This window comes from Leucopleurus acutus (assembly GCF_964270905.1).
Source record: "Leucopleurus acutus genome assembly, chromosome: 2".
In the NCBI taxonomy this organism is placed as follows: domain Eukaryota; kingdom Metazoa; phylum Chordata; class Mammalia; order Artiodactyla; family Delphinidae; genus Leucopleurus; species Leucopleurus acutus.
In genome coordinates this window covers 159924617-159945883 of record NC_139143.1, presented here as the reverse complement: position 1 = coordinate 159945883, position 21267 = coordinate 159924617, and the positions used below count along the sequence as shown (strand labels likewise).

General features: G+C 57.1%; 1 protein-coding gene across 2 annotated transcripts in view; it reads right to left on the bottom strand.

Moving 5' to 3' along the window:
* Positions 1-5494: 5494 nt before the first annotated feature.
* The window catches only part of HIVEP3 (HIVEP zinc finger 3), a gene marked incomplete at both ends in the record, with an annotated part of 56106 nt that continues 40333 nt past the window's right edge, over positions 5495-21267 (bottom strand). Inside the window, 4 exons of one of the 2 annotated variants that reach the window (XM_082834384.1) lie at positions 5495-6307; positions 7416-8314; positions 12541-12627; positions 18987-19162. In XM_082834384.1, coding sequence (XP_082690510.1) covers positions 5495-6307; positions 7416-8314; positions 12541-12627; positions 18987-19162 — 1975 coding nt within the window. The remainder of the gene's footprint in view (positions 6308-7415; positions 8315-12540; positions 12628-18986; positions 19163-21267) is intronic. The other variant, XM_082834385.1, reaches the window with a different exon arrangement.

The window sequence follows — 21267 nt, the reverse complement described above, 5'->3', positions numbered from 1 at the left end:
GGCGCTGGGCTAGGCCGACTTTTCCCTAAGTCAGCAATGATCTCCCTGCTGCTGAAACAAGCAGGCCCTCTTAGGTTCTTAGTGCTGAACTTGTGGGCGGCATTTTACCCTGAGGACCTCTCTTGATTGTCCATCTACCTCTTCCTCTGCTCCTTCTCCTGGACTCCCCCCACCCCCGCTGCCACGACCCTCCACCATCCCCCCACCCTGCCCCCACCCCCACCATCCCCCCACCCCGCCCCCACCCCCACCATCCCCCTCACCCCCGCCCCCACCCCATCCCCCCCACCATCTCCCCACCCCCCCGACCCCCGGACCCTCAAGAGTTTTCCAGGAAAGGTCTCCAGATGTCTGACTCACTCTGGACTAGAGCTTTGCTCTCTCCCACAACAGCAATTATGGCCACTGCCATTGAGTAATTCATGATGTCATTATTTGCTTAAGGATGGCCTCTCCTGTTAGAATGTAAGCTCTTTGAGGGCAGGACTGTCTGTTTTGCTCACTGTTCTATCTGATGATTAGTCCCGCACTGGCACTCAGCGAGTCATCGTTGAATACAACAGGTGGGGACCTATACCTGTCTTTTTCATCTCTGTGACCCCAGCACCCTGTGCAAGGTCCGCTCAGAGGATATTTGTCGAAGGCTTACTATGTTCAAGGTTCTGTTAGCCATGCTGTATACACTGTCTCAGTTAATGCTCACAACAACCCTCCACTTTACAGATTAGGAAACAGAAGCCCAGAGAGGTTGTGTAACTCGCCCAATATCACACAGGCAGTAAATAGCTGTGTCATGATCAGTTTCCAGGTCTTACCTTGTAGTGAGCTGAACGGTGACCCCTCAAAATTAAGTGTGACTGATATAGCCTGGCTCACAGTTATATCTTAACCCCTGGAACCTGTGAGTGTGAACTTATTTAGATCAAGATGCGATCATACTGAATTAGGGTGGGCCCCAAATCCAATGACGAGTATCCTTAGAAGAGACACACAGAGAAGGCAGCAATACGAAGGCAGAGGCAGAGATGAGAGTGATGTGGCTACAAACCAAAGGCCAAAGATCGCCTGCTGCCACCGGAAGCGAGGAGGGAGGCATAAAACGGATTCTCCTCCAGAGCCTCCGGAAGGAACTACCACCTTGACGTCAGACTTCTGGCCTCCAGAAATGTGAGAGAATAACTTTCTCCTGTTTTAAGCCACTTAGTTTGTTAATTTGTTACGGCAGCCCTAGGAAATGAATATAGACCCCAAACCACGTGGCAATGGACCTGTGCCTCCTGCCAAGCCGGGAAGGGAGGGGCCCCCTTGAATCCAGGCTGTGTGGCTATGGCCTGCTCACTTGCCTTCTCTGGGCCTGATTCTCTGTAGCAAAAGAAGCACTTGGGACTCCAGGTGTCCCTCCATTCTACAACCCTAAGAAAAACCATGAGCCGGGCAAGCAGGCCTCTGTTGGGATTTTCAAATTTATTCCAAGGTGCTGTTTTTTTTAAAAAATACCCTCAGGCTGAACACTCAGCCGGAGCTGTAATAAAGGCAATTATTATACTTGTAAAAACTTCTCATTCACAGTACAGATGTAATTTACAACAAAGGTCACACACATCAATACTGAGCAGTTTTTTCCTTTTGTACATCAGACTCTGTGCTTTAGACCTGCAGGATTTTTTGTTGAGATTTTTTTTTTTTTCTTTTGCACTGATATATACCATACCAACATTGCAAGATGCAAGTGGAGAAACTGGAGTTTAAATAAAATTACAGGCAAAACTACCCTATCCCAGTGTGGTTGCTGTACATATCTACAGTACGATTTTTGGAATGTATTGCCATTTAAGAACATAGAAACTCTCTACAGACAATTTCACATACAGAATACGTACACCTTTTAGAAAAAAAAAGGCGAATTTTTATCTTACAGAGAGCGTGTATCTTACATTTGCCTATACGTTTCTCTTTTCGGTTTCTTTTTTCTTCCTTTTTCAACACTAGGTTTAGTAAAGTGATCATAAGTGCCGAAGCGGTTTTCCAATGGCAAGCGGAGGGGATTCTCAATGCAGAAGCAGACCTGGTGGGACAGGTCTTTAGGAACCTTCTCCCCTTGGTCACTGCTGTGGATCTGTCTCCATGAATGGCTGCCCAGGGAGGACTTTTGCTTTAAAGATTTGCCTGAAGAAAGGACTAGAGAGCAATTCAGCTCTGTTATCTTGCTTGTTCCTATTCAAAAGGGCCGGGTGAGGATGGAGCATGAGTTAGAGGGGTCCGGAAACTAATTCTTTCAGATTTTTTCGAGGAGGGACTGCTGGGTCTGGAAGTTGGAGTTGATGGAGGTGGGAGAGTGGGAAGTTCACTGCTGTCAGCCTCCTGGAGGGTCGTAGTGGTCGGGGCTTTGGCGGGGGAGAGAGATTAGGCTTGTAAAAAGGCGCCTTGGAGAGGAGCAAGGTTAGTACCCAAAATGGCCCTGAGCTTGCTGAGGGTGAAGGGCATCCTGGAGGGTAGCCCTGGGGGGCAGGTGGCTTGGAATCCCCAAGACAAGGCTGGCTCTGAAACCTCGGCAAGTTGGCCCACACCCCCCAACCCTGCCGACACCCGAGGACCACAGCAGGCCTGTATCAAGGAATGGCCATCCGGCACATTTCAGCAGAGCACATGACGGGTGTCCGTGCCAACAGATCAGCACTGCTTTCTTTACCGTGTCCCTTAACAGGGACAACAGGGTCACAGGCAAGCTGTAAATGTGCAAGTGGTTGGGAGCAGGGCAGTGGGTCCCGGGGTAGGGGGTGGGGGAGAGTGCGGAGTGAGAGTCTTCCCTACATTATGAGGGTGGGCGTGTGGGCTGGGAGCTCTGTGCTTGGGGGAGCCGGAAGAGAGGCTGGCAGAGGGGCTTAGAGCCATGCTCAGTGACACACGGCCAGGGCTGGTGGCATCAATTCCATTTCTCTGGGCACCTGTGTAGGGCAGTAGCCCTTTGGCCAGATTGCTTGCACAGTGTGTCTCTGTCATTGAGAAATGGCTCTCCAGTGACTCCCGGCCCCCATCCCCTCTGCCTGTGCCTGTGAGCCCCAGTGGCGGTGAGGACTCTCCCCTGCTGGCCACACAGGCCTCCAGAAAGGAAACCTTGGCAGCTGGGCTGTCTGAATACAGGGGGGAGTGACGCCCAGGAGAGCTGGGGCGCAGGGCTTGGGGGAGGGGCCCAGCCACCCCCAAGGTCACGGGCTAGTCTAGCAGAGCCCAGTCTGCTGCTCTGTAGGTCTGGGGCTGGAAGATCTGGCCCAGGAATATTTCAAGCCTGGGCTGAAGCAATGCCCTTTATCCAGCTCCCAGGCCTCAGTGCTTGAAGTCTCCAGTCCTTGGGCAGCCCCCTGGGGTGGGGCCGGAAGGTAATGATGAGGAAAGCCCCGGCCTCTGGCCTAGGCTGTGACTGGGGCTCAGGCTCCTTCCCACCTGCTGCCAGACCTGACCAGTGCCAGTACAGCAAAGGCTGGGCTCGTTGGCCTTCTTCCAGGGGGGCCGGGAGCCCCAGACTCTGGGTCAGACAGCCAGGAGGTGCTGGCTAACCCCACCCCCTGTACCCTGGAGCCCAGCAGACCCCCAGGTAGGCCCTTCCCTATTGTCCCCTTTTTGTCTTAGCCAAAGGGAAATGAACTAGGTGGTCTGGCTGGAGGCTGACCTGTGGCTGGTTTGTCCTGGCAGCAGAGGCCAAGCAGGGAAAGGTCCTGAATGGGCAGAGGAGGGAATTATGCCGGAGGGCGGGGAGCTCACAGAAGTGCCCCAGCCCTATGCACCTTATGGTGTCCCGTCTAAACAACAGCTCAGGAGCCCCTTATGGCCACACGATTCATGCAGCCTGCCTGAGGAATGGGGACTGGCCAAGGAGGTCTCTGCTCTGCAGCGTTAGCACCTAGCCTGGCTGGGCCATGACTGTGGTCCCCATGCTTTCTCCCCCTGGTAGAAACTAAAGAAAATGATTTCAGAATGTTGTGGAAAACCCCACCCATCCCAGGGCTGGGTAAACATGCTAGAGTTCAAGTTCCATATTTCAACTCGGGATTTTAATTTCTAGTCTTTTTTTTTTTTTTTTTTTTTTTAAACAAAGCAGGCTTTTGCACCAGGAAACACGGGGCAGCTTCGTAAAGGAGGAGATGGGGATGAGGAAAGAGGCACTAGCTCTTACTGATTGCTTTGGAGAAGAATTCAAATGACCTTGGACAATAGGAGGCTAGGGGAAATATCAAACACCAGGTTTATATATATATATATATTTAATTTTATTTTTTAAAAGAGATTTAAACCAACCAATAGGAGGCCTGGGCAGTTCCCACCAGTCATGGTTTTGGGTACTTCCTGGGGGTAGTGGAGACCTGACGGTGTGTGGGACGGGGACAGGGGGACCAGTCGTGCTGCAAAGTGGTCCAGAAATGAGTCCTTGCAAACGTCCAGTGCTGAGCACAGGAAAAGCCCAGCCATGGAGGAAATAGGGCCCTTTGTACCCCAGGGACCAAATGTAAAATGAAGCCCAAGCCTGGCCTCAGGAATGGCGAGGCAACGCACCTTGGATCTTGACCCCCAGGGGTTGGGCCCTGTCACTTCAGCCTTGTGGGTAGTTTCTAGAACAAGGATGGCAGCCAGTGGCTGGGACCCTGAGAGCAAGGCCGAGGTCAGGTGCTCAGGAACCAGTGGAGATGGTCAGGAACTCCTTTCCCAGCCCAGACAGAGGGGGAGGGTGCAGTGAGGAGCAGAGGTGCTGGGCCAGGGGGCAGGCGGATTTGTCTACCGGTCAAGTGCCAGGACGGGATCGTGACGTAGGCCACCTGGACCTCTGGGAGTCCTGGGGAAGCAACCAGCTCCTACCTTCTACCCGTTCCAAATATTTTGTGTCGAAGTCCTAGGAAAAAGAAAGTCGGAGTTTTCTGGGCCTGCCCGTGGAGTCTCCCTGCCCGTCCCTCTGCCTCGGGCTGCTGGCCCTTCTGCCGGGAGCCGGGGGAGGCCACTAGCTGGGGTGGAATAAAGCAGCAATAAATAGGAACCATAAACAACTGTACATAGGAGAGCTTGCTTTTACATTTAATTATATATATCTTTAAAGTTTCTTGTTCTCTCTCTCTCTGCTTCAGTGCATTCCCCTTTCTCTTAGCAACTGACCGCCTCTTGCCAGCCTTGGGGGGGGGGTAGCTGCTGACCACAGTGGCCCAAGGTGCAGCCCCACCTAAATGTTCACAGCCTCAAATACCTCGTGGGGTTTTTCATGTGTGTGTGTGTGTGTGTGTGTGTGTGTGTGTTGTTTGTATCTTTTCAAGCAACAAAAGGTCACAGAAAAAGGCACAGGTAACTGCATACATGGTGGGAAGATAAGACAGACGGGGGCTGAGCAGAAGCTTCTTGGACAGAACAACAGATGGGACAGGGAGCCCGTGACAGCAAGATGATTCGAGGAAGTCGGCTGGAAACGTCTGTGGCCAAACACCGGAAGCCAGTTGCTGAAGTGGTCGGGGAGAGGCTAAGTGCTCCGGGGCCCCCGGTCCTCGGGCTGCTGTGGGGGTGCCCCGGGCCCCCCACTTCCCGAGGGCTCGGGGGAGCCCTGACTGGTCCTGGGTTCCCCGGAGAGGTTCCTCCTCCGGGCTGGGAAGCGAGCGGAGGCCTCGGCCAGGCAGCCCACGGAACTGCTGCGGTCCAGCGGCGGGGTGGCGGAGGCCGAGGGGTTGGCCGGCGCACGCGGTGACTCCAGGCGGGGGCTCCGGGACCCTGCCCGGCGGCCCTGGGGTGGCCGGGGCGAGGCCTCGGGTGGGGTGCAGGGACTGTGCGTGGGCACGGGCTCTGCGGGCACCTCGGCTGCGCGGGGCTCCCAGTCGGGAGGTCTGCCCAGGCCCCTGCTCGTCCTGCCCCTCTCCTTGGGGTAGTCCCTGGCCTCCAGCTCCGAGGAGAGTGTGAATTTGGAGACCTTAGCCACGGGGGACACGGAGGCCGATGAGCTCTCGGTGGGACTCCGGCGGGCTCTCTCCTGGGCCTCCCGGGCCCCCGTCAGGTCGCTGCCACCCCCTGAGAAGCCGCTGACCCAGGCCGTGCTGGGCCCGGGGAGCAGGGTGGGGTGGGCCCCCGGCCGGGCCTGTACCATCTGGATCCCGCCGATGGGAATCAGGGGGCACGGGGCGCGGGTCAAGTGCTGCGAGTGCAGAGGCAGGTGGCTGAAGACGTTCTCCTCTGTCCGGGCCGGGGTGTGGCCGTGGAAGTCATGGGGGGTGGAGAAGGGTCGGGAGAAGAGAGGATGAGCAGGGCCAGGTGAACAGGAGGGACTTGGCGACTCGGCCTTCTGCTGGGGTCAGAAAATAAGACAGAGTAAGGCGAGGATTATGTGCTGGGCACATGGAGACCCCAAGGCCTAGAGTGAGGGGGGGACTCGCTGAGATCACAGAGCAAGTCCTGGCTGAGCTGGCCCAGAACCGAGTCCCAACCCCTGCCTACGGTGTTGCCCTGTGTGGGCGCCCTCTCTGGAACGGTGACCATGGGTACACTCAGGACATGGTCCCCCGCCTCCAACCAGCTTGTCTGTCTTCCGAGGACGGGGCTGCCTGGTTGGCCCCTATGCACCTGGCCCTCTGTCTCGGTTCTGTGGCTTCTCTTGTTCCTCAAATGATACTGACCCAACCTAACCCTAGAACATGAGTTCCCACTCCAGTCTCTTGGCCTTCTCCCACCTCCAGGAATTTGCACACGACCGCAAAATTAAAAACCAAGTTAAGATTCCTAGCTCGTGTTCCCCTGGAGCTTGAATCTCTGCTGGTGGTGAGCAGCGGTGCTGGGTTATGACAATCTGGTGACAGAAGAGGTGTTGGGAGGGGAAAGGTGAGTTGACGATGATAATGATATCAGTGCTGGCGATCATGACAGCGGTGATACTGTGACAGCCGTGATCAAGCTGATGGGGTGGCTGGAGTGTAATGATGGCAGATGGCAGTGGTGATGTGACAGTGACAGTGCTGACGGTATGACAGGGAGGGTGTTGGCTGCAGTGACTCTGAGGGTGCTGGTGGCAGTCATGCTGGAGATGTGATGATTTTGGTTGAGCTCTGCCATCTGCTCAAAGAATACGTGGGAATGGCGATGGGGCTGCGGGGGGAGGAAATGGCACAAGTATTTACACTCCCATCCAAGGCCACACAGCTTATAAGTGGCAGAACCTGGTTTTAATCCTGAGTAGTCCAGCTCCAGAGTCCGTGCTCTGCTGCTTCGGACACTAAACTAACTGGTTTCAGGCACCCTGCACAGTGCCTGGCACAGGAGGTGCCCAGTACACGTCTTCTTGGTAACCGCTGAGCTGGCAGGCGTGTAGCTCCAGGTCTGAGGCCTCAGGGAGGCGTGAGCTTACAGCCCCCCACCTGCCGGCGAGAAGCGGCCCAGCCACCCCGGGGATGGGAACTCACCCACGTGGAGGTGCAGGTCTCCGCTGGGCTTCTGGCGAGCAGCTTGTGAGGTAGAGGCGCGGGTGGGTAGAGAGCCCTTGGGGCCAGCCCTGAGCCTGGGCCGCGCTCGCCCGCCGAGGGGCTGCCCGGCCCCGCCAAGGCCCACTTCCCTGGCAGCGCTGACCGTGGCGGTGACTCGGCCTGGCCTGGAGACCATCTCCTCGTGGGCGAGTGTCTGTGCGGGCCTGGGTCTGTGGCGCCCTCGCATTCAGGGGGCAGTTCCCTACCCAGGGGGTGGGGGGTGAGAGGAGACAGCTCGAGTCTCGGAGACCCACGGGGGAGAGGGCCCGTCTGGGGGCCAGGTGGGCTCGGGGCCGAGGCCGGTGGCTCTCGGGCAGGTGAATGTCGCCGGGGAGACGAGTCGCTTTTGGTTAGTGAGTGTTTTGGGGCGAGTGGTGGGCGGCTGCCTGCTTCTTTGCTCGGGGACCACAGCCTCCTTGGGGACACGGCCTTGGAGCTCAGGGCCGAGCCTGTGTCCTTCTCCATGGGGCCCGGTGGGGCCGGTCCCAGCCGGGGGAGGCACAGGATGCTTTGGCTGGACATGAAGCAGCTGCTGGCTGCCAAGCGCTCGGCTTCTGAGACTGAGCTGCTCCTGGTGGCCTGGCTGCCAGAGGTGGCATCTGGGGGCTGGGGGCCCTGAACAGGTGAGGAGTCTGCCGGCAGCGTGGCGGGCGGGCCGGGCGGGGGTGCCTCCGAGGACGGTCCTGATGGCTCGTCCTGGCTCTCCTCCTCGTCTTCATCCTCATCTTCGTCCAGGTCCGAGTCTGAGTCCGAGTCGTCCAGGTCTGAAAACTGGTGCTCCGCCACGGCCTCTGTGCCCTCTCGCCCTTCCGAGTCCTGGAACGGGTCATCGCTTGTTCCTGAGGGGCAGACACAGGAGACCCGAGGTCAGAGCCAGCCCCAGGCTGCTCTGCTCTAAGCCCCAGAGTCCCAGTCTGCAAACTGGGCCTGACAGCCACGGCAGTGGCACAAGATCATTGAGAGGATGGGAATGCTTTGTAAATAACCACAGCAAAAATTACCTTGTATCTACCATGTGCCAGGTTCAGTTCTAGGGCCTGCATGTGTTAATTCACTTAGTCCTCAAATAATCCCGCTAGGTCGGCACTATTCTTATCTTCGCGTTATAGACAGGGAACCAAGGTGAGAGAGTTGAAGTCACTTGTCCAGGTAAGGTAAGTAGTATGGCTGGGACTGAACCATAGCAAACAAGATAGGTCTTTTCTTTGTTTTTTTTTTCATTAGTATTTCAGTGCTGGCTCCACCATGAGCAAGTTAAGTGACCCTGTTGTGCCTCAGTGTGTCCTCCTCTGTCAAATGAACTTGACAGTCTCACCTCACAGGGTTTGCTAGGCGGAGGAAACACACTCCTGACACACAGCAAGGACTCAAATAATTATAGTCACTCTTAATACATCCATGAAGAAATCTATGACTCTGGGACACAGCAGCCTCGCTGGCCAGTCCAGCAGCGCTGGGCATGGTCAGTTTACGTACACGTCTGCCACTGCAGCTAGGCTGCTGCTGGCTGATACAATGGTATCTGGCAGGTGGCAGGCCCTGGCCTCTCCGGGGGTTTGGCTAAGCTGGCCTCAGGCTGGCTGCAGAGCAGGACCTCATCCCAGCCACTCATGTCTAGAGAAGGTACTGTCTTTGCAGAACCCCTGGTGCTCCCAGCTGGGGGGTAATGGAGCTCTGAAATACCAGCCTCCTGGTCTGGCTTTTGGTGGGGCAGCCCAACCAGCTGGGTCACCACTAACAGGACACAGGCCTAGTTTGGGGATCTATGAAATCGGCAGCAATCAGGACTCCATGGGGAGCTCCGCTAACATCTAGCCCACCTGGCAGGCTCCTGAGGGTTTGGGTCCTGCTGGCCCAACACTCAGCTCATGTCAGTACCCACTCAGCTACTGACCAGGAGAGCTGGACACACAAGCTGACTCAGGCCACTGGTGCAACCAGGCTTCTGCACCCCACCATGCAGAGCTGCCCTGGGGGTAGAAAGCCCAGCACTTGTGCCTCCCAACGGCTCAACACACAGCAGTAAGATGCATGCAGTGGATGACAGTCGGCATTCAAGAGGATGTAGGTCAAAAACTATGGGGTGGAGCTGGAGCTGGCAGGTGAAGGGAGGGCCATGGGGCCAAAGGCATGGCCTCCTGGCAGCCAGGAGCAGAACAGTGAGAGTGGGGAAGGGACTGGGGATTGGTAAAGGAATAGGGCTGGCGAGGGGATGCAAAACATCTCTAAGTTTTGCCCCACGCATTTACTTTCCCGCCTAAGACTTTGGGGTGGGGGGTGGGGGGCGGAGCTCACCTCGCCTCACCTCTCATTTACATGCGGAGAAATCCAGGCCCAGAGCAGGCAAGTGCTTCCCCAACACCACCCAGAGAGTCCAGGACTAAGGTTTACAACCCTTGCAGGAAATGGTCTGGGTTTGAACCTTAGTTCCACCCCTTCCTTGCTGTATAATGTTGAATAACTTAGTTTTTCTCTCTGTATTCAGTTTCCTTGTCTGTAAAATGTGAGTAAGACTAATAAGCACCACCTCATGAAGCTGCTGGGAGGACCGTGAGGGTCGGACACCCAGTAAGTACCCAATAAACCTCAGCTATTCTCATCTCAAGTACCTCACAACCTCAGCAGACAGGCAGCAATGAGAGCATCTCATCTTGCGGTTGAAGGTCAGAGGGGTGGTGCTACTAGTCAGAGTCCTGATATTCACCAGGAAGGATCCTAATGTCCCTTTTTACAGATGAGGAAGTTGATGGGCAGAGAGGGCCGGTGGCCTGCCCCAGGCACCCAGCAGGAGTGATGGAAGCCAAGGGTCCCTTGCCCAGCACAGGGTTCGCAAAGCCCCCCACATCTGGACTCGCTCAGGGCTCTATGGGATGCCCCAGCCGGACGGCCCATTCCCAACGCCCCTCACTGTCAAGTCTCCACAAAGCTCCGCCTTTCTGTGGCCTGGGACCGGAGGAACGAAGCGCGCTGGGGCGCCGAGGGGGTCCGGCCACACGGTGGCGCTGGTGCTCAACCTCCTCAACCTCAGGGGCGGGGCTGCGGCGCCCGCCCGGCCACCCGTAGGCAATCTTTCCTAAGCTGTGCTCCCAACCGTCACTTCGCGACTAACAGACAAGCTCCTCCCCGAGCCTTCCTCATCGCAGGAAGTGGCAACTCCATCCTTCCAGTTTCTTAGGCCATAAACCTCAGAGTCATCCTTGGCTATTTTGTTCCCTCATGCTTCCCCGCCCCCCGCCCCACTACGTCAGCAAACCCCTTCGGCTCTACTTGCGGAATGTATCCAGAATCCGACCACGTCTCCCCACCTCCCTCGGCCCACCCAAGTCCAACACGTGCTCAGCCTGGATCCCTGCCTCCAGCCGCGTCCCCTACCGGCCATCCTCTGCATACGGAGTCAGGGAACGGCACAGGGCGTTGCTCCACCAGGCGGCCAAGTCCATCCCTTGGCCTTCACAGCCACGGCTCTCTCAGACTTCATCTCCCCCCGACTCTGGCCCTCAGGGGCTCTGCTCCGGCTGTTCCCTTTGCAAGGAGAGCCCTTCTCCAGGCCCCACTTGGCTTCCTGACACCTCGCCTCATGTTCTCTGTTCACACCACCGAACAGAGAGGCCACTCCCCACGCTTCCCAGCCCCCTCAAGGATGTATTGCTTCATACTCATCACCCTTGCCCTATTCCACATTTGTTCATTGCCCAGCTCCCCTCTAGAACGCAGGCTTCCCGACGGCAGGAACTATGTTTTATTCATTGCAGAATCTCTAGCACCTAGAACAGGTCTTAGAACGGGTCTGGTGCTCAGTATTTCTGGAATGAATGCATTGATTTCATCCTCAAATAAGGTCATCCTTTTTGGCCTCATTGGGAAAATGAAGCTGGGAGAGGGGCAGGGACAGCTCAGGGTCCCTCAGTGGACCCCCGGTGCAGTGCTAGTCGGAACGCCCACCTCCCACCCAGGGAGGGCTCTGGGCTTGGGTGCAGCTGGCCCATCCAGCCCGCCAGGCACCGCAGCCAGCGTTTCTGTCTGAGCTTTACTAAATGTCTTCAACTGAAAACGGGGCAACACAAGTTTCTACCACAGTTATGAGGACTCGGTGAGACATCTGTAAATGGCCTGATGTGCTTTTTTGATAAGAATGGTAACCCCACATCCTCATTTTCGGGGGTACAGCCCCAAGTTCACTGTGTTCTGTTCAATAAAGGTGATTTGTTTCACCTAAAAGGAAATGCGACCTAACTCTTTTGTAAGATTGTAGATACATTCCCAAATCAGAAAAACAAAAACAAACGAGACACAGACGCACACACCTCTCCTTGTCACACTGTAATTCTTGATTCCGATTTTAGGGAATCTGGTCAAAGGTTTGCCCAGTGCAGGAGGAGTACCTCTGGCCGCTCATCTACCTGCCAAAAAAGCCCCTCTGGCCTCCTCCCTGGATGCTGAGGCTGGGCAGGGCACAGCCACACACACTGCTTTGTCTTCTCAGAAACTGGCTCTAATGTGGCTCTAATCTTGCTAACGGGGGACTGAGGTCAGGGTGCGGTGCTGGGATAGGGGATGGGATTGGGAGGTGACCTGGGGCTGTCAGGTCTGTCTGAAAACCTCTAGCTCTAAAAGGCCCGGGCGTCAGGCTCATGCCCAGAGTGTGTAAGTGTGAGTGTGGGTGTGTACCTCACAGCGTCATCGTGAGAATTTGCCAAGATAATCATGGCACGTGTCTAGAGCATGCCTGACACAGAGTGGGTGCTCAATCAATGTTGACTGTAATTACTCATGTGCTAATGTATTCACCATACATTCACTGAGCACCCACGGGGTGCCGGGCGCTCCACCTGCCTGGCAGACCTGAATGCACCACAGCTACGGCTCCCAGCATGCGCTGTAAGTCTAGGGGGTGGGGGCGGTCATCCTGTGAATTTAACCTCTGTCGCCCTGCAGTTGGGAAAACTAGAGGAGAGGGCACAGAAGAGGGAGAGGAGGCAGAGCAGAGGAGAGGAGGACAGAAAGCAAGGGGAGGGCAAGGGGGACAGGAGGAGAAGGGGGAGGCGGGAGTTGGCAATTCATTTACCTTCTTCGGCTTCCAGCTCCTCCAGCACCCCCGTCTCTTGGCACTTTTTGCTGTGGGCCTTCGACTTCATATGCTTAGTCAGATTCCCTGGAAAGGAATGAGAACAGACTCAGGTTCGGCTGGAGGGCAGGGGCCCAGGGTGGCGCCTGGCTGGCAGGTGCTGGGACGTCGCTCCGCCCAGGTGCTCAGGTGGGATGCGCAGCCGCAGACCCCGTGCAGGATGGCACTGAGGAGCTGGGGGAGGGTGCGTGAGGGGTGTGAGGGGACAAAGGGTAGAATGAAGAAGTGAGATGCTGATTAAAAAGACAAACAAAAAAGAAATTAAAAGACAAGTCACGTGCAATAAGTTTTTCCTGCCTTTAACCCTGGGCCCAGGAGCTGGTGACGCTCATCAAACAGGATTCCCGGCCATTTCAAATACCGGGATGACATCAGGGCTCCCATTAACCCAGCATGGGGGATAGGTACTGAGGATGCCCTTCTGGCTGAGGACACTGTTAGGGCAGCCCACAGGGAAGAAGCTTAGGGTTTGGGAAGAGGAACCAGGACAAAGTTGCTGTTAGAAATGGAGAGAGGGCAGAAGGCGTAGAGAAATCTGCTAGATCCGGACCTGGGGGCCAGAAGGCTGGGGCCCAAGTCCTGACTTCCTTAGAGAGTCATGTCCCCTTCCTGGACCTCCAAGGTCACTGCCGTGCAGACACGGCCGGGGGTGGTGGTGCGTGCAGGGAAGGCCGAACTAAGGCTCTGCCCCTCCCCAAGTCTACGAAGCCCTCGGGGTGTGGCTGACCCTGTCCGCAGTGGGTTGAAGAGCAGAGGTGGCCGCTCTGTGGAATGAGGGGAAAGATAGCGACACCAGTTCTCCCCCACGTGCGCACAGCACTTCCCAGGCCACAAAGCCCTGTGGGCAGGTATGCTCTATGAAGGCGCAGCAGAGGGCCTCCAGCCGGCCCCAGAAGGATGCAGGCCAGATGCCTCAGGATGCTCCTTTGGGCTCAGCTATCATCTCCAAACTGGGATGTGCTCACTGTTGCTCTGTAGGTTGCTGAATTTCCATATGGTAGTTCATACAAGGAATTGTCAATTCTTTGAGTCAGGTACTCTGTCTCACTAATCTTATCAGTTAGCAAGTTTGAGCAGATAGATGGAAGAGGGAAGAATGGACTCCAAGAACAGACACATAGAGAGAGAGATGGAGGGATGGATGGATGGAGGGATGGATGGATGGATGGATGGATGGATAAGTGGATAAGAGGAAATATGGAGTGATGAACAGGATGAGCAGGAAGGAGCTGGACAGATGGATGGGACACTGGATGAGTAGATAAGCAGATGGATAGACAGATGGAGGATAAAAATAAACGGAAGGATAGATGGAAAATGGATCAATAAACATATGAGAGGATGGAGAATGGGAAAGGAGGAGACATGGGTGAGTGGGAGAATAGCTGGCTGGATGCAGCATACACAAATGCATGGGAGAACAAGCAGACAGGAGGATAAAAGAATGGGCAGGTGAATGGAAGGATGGATTGGTGGGAGGGCGAATGGGAGAGGTGGAGGAACAGATGAGAAAATAAATGGGAAGATAAATGGATAGGAAGACAAACTATTTGGATGGGAGGATGGGAGAAATGGATAAACAGGAGGATAGACGGGTGGGTAGATGGGTGAATAGGGAGAGAGGGCCCATGGATGAACCGAAGGGTGCTTCTTAATCATTCTGAGAATTTTAAGGAACCTTAGGGTTTTGCTGAGAGGGTAAAGGGAATCTTAAGCTGAATTGCCTGAGGTGTGCAGGCCTAGGGCGGCAAGGATGGAGAGAAGCTGTTTCTTTCCTCTTTCCTTCCCTTAGTCCTAGTCTGTGACTCCATCCTTCCCAAGTCAGATTTTCTTCCTTTAACTAGACAGAAACCTGGATCTTCTGCTCCTGGCCAAATGGAGAGCAGAGCCATAACTTCGAGTCATTCCAGGGCCGGAGGGTCCCCAACATCCCCTGTCCCGCACTGTGGGCCTCTGCCCTCACTGTTGTGAGCAGGCTAAGCCTGAGCAGGACGTCAAGGGGGTGGTCAAGGCATCTGGGGTCTTCCACGGGCCAGAGAAACTGAATATCCTCTGAGGTTCTGAGACCAGCCTGCCATCCCCTGACTATCCCAGACCCCAGGAGACTATGCACACTGCTCATTCTGGCTATGACATTATTGTTGTACCTGTTCGGCCTGGAACGTTCGGGTCTCTACTCAACCGAGTGAGATGATGAGCACACAACAGGTGCGTAATAACCACGAGCGGGAAATGCTCTTCTCATCCCAGAAGCAAAGTATTGGAAGGAACCTCACAGACCACGTGATCCACGCCCACCAGGCCCAGGGTCTTCCTGCTTCTGTTCTAACTCCCAGCCCTGGCGCTGATGATGCCATTAGACGACATGATCAGGTGACGGGATGCTGTGGGAGGGCTCCCATTCACCAACACGGCAAACCAACAATTCAAAGCCACACTGCTAGCTAGTGCAGAGCCCCACGTGGGACCAGGTCTCAGGACTCCAGAGACCTTGCGCGCTCCACGCTGGCAGAGCAGAACCAGCATGTGTAGGAGGCTGATGGCCTTGGGTTTGAGTCTGGGCTCTTCCACCTGCTAGCTGTGTGCTCCTGGGCAAGTCTCTTAACCTTCTGAGCCCCAGTTTCTGCAACTGTAAAGTAATACCTACCTCTCGGGGACGCTGGGAGGAGCTGATGAGGAAACATGGAGAGTGACAGCAGAGTGTGCCTCGCAGGCAGCAGATGCCCACCACGTGGAACCTCCTTCCTTCCCACACTGTGTGCCCCCCCAACCAAGTAATCGCTCTTACTGAGCACCCGGGGGACGCTGCCACAGTCACGGGGGTGAGGAGGAGAGAGATGCTGAGGTGATGCTCGTGTTGTCGCTGGCTTTGCCAGTCAGTCTGGGCTGAGGAACCCCCAGGAGGAGGCACCGGGCAGGCCCTGGGCGCCAGCTTCTCCTCTGCCCCTGCCCTTGGAGGCTGCAGGGAGGAGGTGGGAGTCTGGGTGGCTGCCCAGATAGGCCACGGGGTTACAGGACCGGATGCACAGCCCCGAGTGTTATCCGGCGCCCTCTTTGGTTTCCCCTCCGTGGGCCTACCTCCCCCTCTGTGAATTGAGGGAGGTGTACCAAATGACCTCAGGTGCCTTTCTTTGGCCTGGACACCATTTCCTTGTCAAGGGTCAAAGCCTGGGCTTGCCAAGCAGAGTTCACAGCTTCTCACCGTCGTCCCAGCTCCCCACCAAAACCCCAACAATCCTGGAATGAAGGAGGAAAGGCAGGTGGATGGAAAATGATGGGTGTCTGGAACAGAGGCGTACCCTCCACTGAGGGCATCAGCTGGTGACCCTGCCCCATTCAGCTTTGGGCTTTGACCAACCACCCTTCCTCGGTCCCTGAGGCCTGCCCCAAGCTGCCAGCTCTGTCCCGAGGCGATCGGTGCAACGGCCTGTACCCAGCACAGCCACTCTGCTGGCCTCTGGGAACCTTCTGAGAAGATGACATGGGACCCCAGACCCCCGCAGGGACATCCCAGTGGGCCTTTCCTGGCCGCACCCACCGAGACAACCCCTTGCTAGCGCCCAGGGGCCGGAGCTGCTGCCACGATGTCTAACACAGAGACGGAGACACAGACAGGCAGACGGAGACAGACAGGAAGGGCTCCCGGGCTGGGTGCAGCCAGGTGGTGGTGACGGAGGGCCCTGAGGACCACCTGCCCAGCCTCATCTCTCATGCAGCCTGGCTGGGCCTGAGCCCAAGGATGAGGGGAGGGAGGAGATGGAAGCAGCTGTATGGAGGCAGGAGCCCTGAGAGGAGGGGACCTTTGGCATCTGGGCTGGTGGCTGAAGGGTCCATGACTCCAGGGAGAAACAGGAGTGTCAGTATCCTGAGGCTTCCCTCGCTCCCTGCCTTGTTCAGAGAGAGCCAAGAGGGAGCTGGTTCTGCATCCACCTGCCACCACCCTTACTGGCCCCCCTCTAAGTCCCAGAGGTTGACGTTCCAGGATTTCGGATGCGCTCACTGCTCCGGCTCTGGAAGGTGTCATCTTCCAGAAGCCTCTAGGAGCATTTGCAGAGGGCTCAGCCCTCCCCCCATCACAGGGTGAGAGCAAACCCTCTTGGGCGGGGCCTTCAGGGCTCCACCCCAGGCTCCACCCCCAGGGCACTCAGAGGGCCTGCAGACCCTCCCCTCAGGTTAGGAGCTCTGGACCCTCCAGGGCTGTGTGCTGGCTCAGAGGGACCGGGGGAGGGACGGCAGATAGCTCGGCATGTGGCTTCCAATGCAGGAATCTCCTGGAAAAGGGGTGCTCCTGCCAGGGACCCAGGCCTCTCTCAGACCTGACAGAAAAAGACCAGGCCTTTCCTCTCAATAAAGCCAGAGGGAATTGAAGAGGGATTGCTCTGGGAGACTGCTCTGGCTGGGAACTCAGCCCCGTGGGGCTCTCCAGTCTCACGTGGCAGGATGACGGTTCTCCACGGTGGCGGGCAGCTCTTCACGGCCCTGGCGTGAGGCACTCTCAGGGCCAGGCTCTTCATGCTGAGAACAGAATGGTGTGGTCCCCTGGGCACACCCTGGGAATAGGGCCAGCAGCTGTCATCCACTCTGGGCGCCACCTGCTTGGCCACCTGATTTTGCCACTCCTTCCAGACAAGGGGGCAAGTGCTCACAGAGAGGACGGTGGTGGGGGTGATGCCCAGGAGGCAGGGGTCCTGGCTTATAGTTACAGCTCCGGCTTTAACAGTCGTTTCTGTTTTGAGGGACCCATTTTCTGCACCGTCAAGTGGGGCTTGGACAAACAGGTTTTTGGTGTTCAGAGTCAAAGGCTGTTATTTGAACTGCTGGTGGATTATTCCCATCTCTCTCCACCATAAAGTCCGAACTGGCCGCCTAAGGCCAGAGAAAGCGGGGTTGTAGGGGGCGTGCGTGGGACAGAGCCCACGAGCAGGACCGAGGCATGCTAGGTGAGCTGTCCTGGACACAGCAGGGCTCCAGGCCTACCAGTTCTCTCTGAACGCCCTTTGGAATGCTGCTGACGAGACACCAAGAAAGAAGAGGGTCAGGGCGAGGAAGGAGGATGCTCACCTCTATGCAAACCGAAACCTTGGTGGGAAAGTTTGAGCTCCAGTTGAGAATGATGGTGAGAGGACAATGGAGGGCAGCCTAACGGGGTCAGGAGACCAGAGATGGGCACCCGGTCAGAGAGGGGGCCACGAGCGAGGGGACGAGATAAACTGCTCCCTGACCTAGCACCAAGAGAACGGAAGGGACCAGCAAGAGGAGGGGGAAGTAAGGAAGGCTCAAAGACCCGGAGGGGCCCTCCTCAGAGCCACTGCCCACTGCTCTTTCTGGGAGCAGCTTTGCCAACAAAAGGAAGGTCGACAGGCGTCAAAGCTCTCCAGTTCCAGCTACTGAAAAACCACGTGGCTCTGGTGGGGGCTGGTGTGGAGGCCCCCAGCTTGCCCAAAGGAGAAGGCAGGACCCTCGTGCCCAACCCTGAGCCAGGAAACTGCGAAGCACGACAGGCTGAAGCCACCAGGGGTTCGAGAGCCCCAGGCTTCCCTCTGAGGCACCTCAGTCTGCTCAGCTACCAGGAAGGAAGAAGCGGGTTGCGATGCCTTTCCTGCCTGCCCTGTGGGAGCAGCCGATGGAAGGAGCAGAGAAGAGCTCGGTCCGCGTCTCGTGGACACAGCCTCACTGGTCCACACCCGGGTCCTGGGTGGCTGCAGTGGCCCTGGCCACCTCCATCACCCATCACAGCGCTCTGGTTGCGTACCCTCACCGGCCAGTCTTCCTTCCTTTCACAGAGCCTGAGCTGACCCTGCTGTGCAGTGTCGGGGGCAGGAATGACAGGGCTGCCGTTCGGGGGGTCGGGGAGAGCCCGGCCCTGTGTCAAGAGGTGCAGAGAAGCTGGACGGGGCAGGAACGTGGTCTGAGTGGTGAGGTGGGGTGGAGGCAGGGGCAAAGTGTGGCATGAGAGGTGACCATGCGAGTGTGTTAAGTGGCTCGGGGTGGAATGGATTTCCAAACTCAAGAGCGGCAGTGACCAGTGTGGATGCTGGAGCTCATCGGGTCGGTGGATAAAGGGCTAAGGAGACATGCAGAAGGAAGGGGTGATGAGATCAAATACAAAACCAGGAACTGTGTGCGAGAGTGCCACCGCTTGGCCGTGGTGGGATTCGCACGGGTGGAGGGTGGAGGGGCCGGCGTGGGATCCAAAAGCACGGGCAGGGCAGCCGAGGGGTGCCACTGCCCAGTCTGGAGGCGGCTGCTCTGTCACTGGGGAGCCCAGGAATCGGGGGTGCCCAGGCCCCAGGCAGAGAGGTCCGGACCCCGGGCTCTGTGCTGGGGCTCCCAGAGGGGAGCTCCCTGCAGCGGGCAGGGCCAGTGCCCCGCTGACCGTCTCTTACCTTTGGTTTTAAAAGCAAAGTGACAGTGCTTGCACACATAGGGCCGGACGTCAGTGTGGGTGCGGATGTGTTTCTTCAGCATGCTGGGCTTCTTGCAGCGAATTCCACACTCCTCACAAACATATTTCCCTCGGCCGCGGCCTCGCACATATACATACTCTTCGTTTGATTTGTACCTATGAGCAACAGGCGTCATGGTAAAGGAACAAAAAAGTAGGAGAAGAGGCAGGTTCCCACCTCAGAAGATGCGCGCGCTTCCTGGCTGCATCCAGCCCTTAGGGGCATCGGGAGAGGCAGACGCGGAGCAGAGAGAACCACGGGTGGGGGGATCCGCCACGGAGCCCTGCACCTGCCCTGCCCTCACACAGGGGGTCTGCCCCCTTCTCTCCCTCGGAGGCGGCAGACTCTGGTGCTCCCTGCCAGGAGGGAAGCCGCAGGGGCACAGAGGGCCTCTGGTCCAGACCCGGCCCCGGTGCCGGCTTCTGCTCCCGAAGAGCAGCCGCTCTGGGCCACCGTGTAACAGAGTAAAACAGACAACGACCACAGCTCTGGTAGCCGCCACTGATGGAGTGCTCACTCTGTGTTGGGCACGTTGCCCGAATTCAATCACAGTCTCCACGAAGAGCCCTTAAGAGCCGGAGGCTCCCACAGCCAGAAACGGACAGAACTTGAGCTGAACCTGCCCGCCCCAAAGCCTGTGCGTACCCCACGAGGGGCGACACGCGCTGAAACAGTCTGCTAGGAGGCCACCCAGACACGCGTGTGAGGGGAGGGACGAGGGCTTCATCATTTCCCTGTCCTCAGACTGGAAACCAGGGGCCCTGCACTCTCTCCCCCGTCCCATCTCCAGCCAAGCCAGAGCTCTCAGGACCCAGATCCCAGCCACCTGGCCTCTCACATGGCCTCCAGGGATCACTTGGGGTCATAGTGGGAAGTGTCAATAGCTTTCAGGAGCCTCCTGGGGCGGCTGGCCCACCCGCTGGACCTCAGCGCCACTGCGCTCATGGCCCAGAACCAGAATGTTCTTATTTCCACTCGGAAGGAACCCACGAGTCTCACAGGCTCACTTGATACCCTCCTTGTCGAAATGCCACGCTGGTCTAATGCTGTGGATGTGTGAGTGTCTCGATGGGGACACGGAAGGCTGCGACGGGGTCCAGGGAGGGGATCCTGGCATATCCAGGAGAAGAGCTTTCTGACTCACGAGGCCTGGGGATCTGAAGGCGCGGGTGCCTTGGCGGAGGTGTGGTCTCTTGGCCTGCAGGAAGCCTGCCTGTGCCCACACGCACCCCGCACATCAGGCCCTGGCCAGGAGTTGGCACCCAAACTCGGGGGTGGGGTGGTGCAGAGAGGCAGGAAGAGGCTTGGGGGGAGGTGAGGACGTGACAGCGGCTGGGACTCAGTCCTGCTCCACTGGGGCCATCAGCTTACAGCTGAGAGGATGCCACAAGGATGGGCTTGCAGGAGGGAACTCTGAGGGAGGGAGCTGGCAGGCAGCGGCACAGCGATCACCAACACACATACACACACACTCACACACACACCACCTCCCCACTCTCACACACAAACACATGCATCACACTCACACTGACACACACACTGGCACACTCACCCCCACCCACACAGTGACACACACTCTCTCACACACACACACGCGTGTGCCCACACACTCACGCACGGACTGCTCTCCAAGAGCACAAGTGGATCGCCTCAGCTTTGGCCAACCGGTGCCTCTCAAGTTGTCTAACACCACCGTTTCTTCCTATTACGGGTCCCGATGGGCCAGTGTTAGGCGCCCAGTCCTCAGGCTGGGGCCAGCTCCTGCCCTGATCCAGGACAAAGCACCGTCTTGCTTTCAAGGGGACGCGTGGAAGGCCATGGGGGGCTAAGGGGAGAGGGACTCATTTTGCTCTTAGGGAGACCACCCTGGGGGCAGGCAGGGGGTGTCTTGCCTCCCGGTGCCAGCAGTTCACCCTCACGCAGCACGCCCCCCAGACCTCAGCCAGCTACCTGGGTTTTAATTCCTAGGTCCCTTTGTCCCCCTGGGACCCAGTCTGAGCTGGGGTGCCCTTTTCCCATCTGGAGAAGAAAGAAGCGAGAATGGCTTGGTTTCCCCTTGGCACTGGACACCAACCTCCACTTTGGCTCTGCTTGGCGGGTCCATGACAGCCCCCCACTTCCAACGATGATGGCGCTGTCGGAGTCCCCCTTCCTTCACCCCCTCCTACCCAGGCCCACAGCCGCCCTGACTTCTACCACACGTGGGATTCCCCCTGTGCTT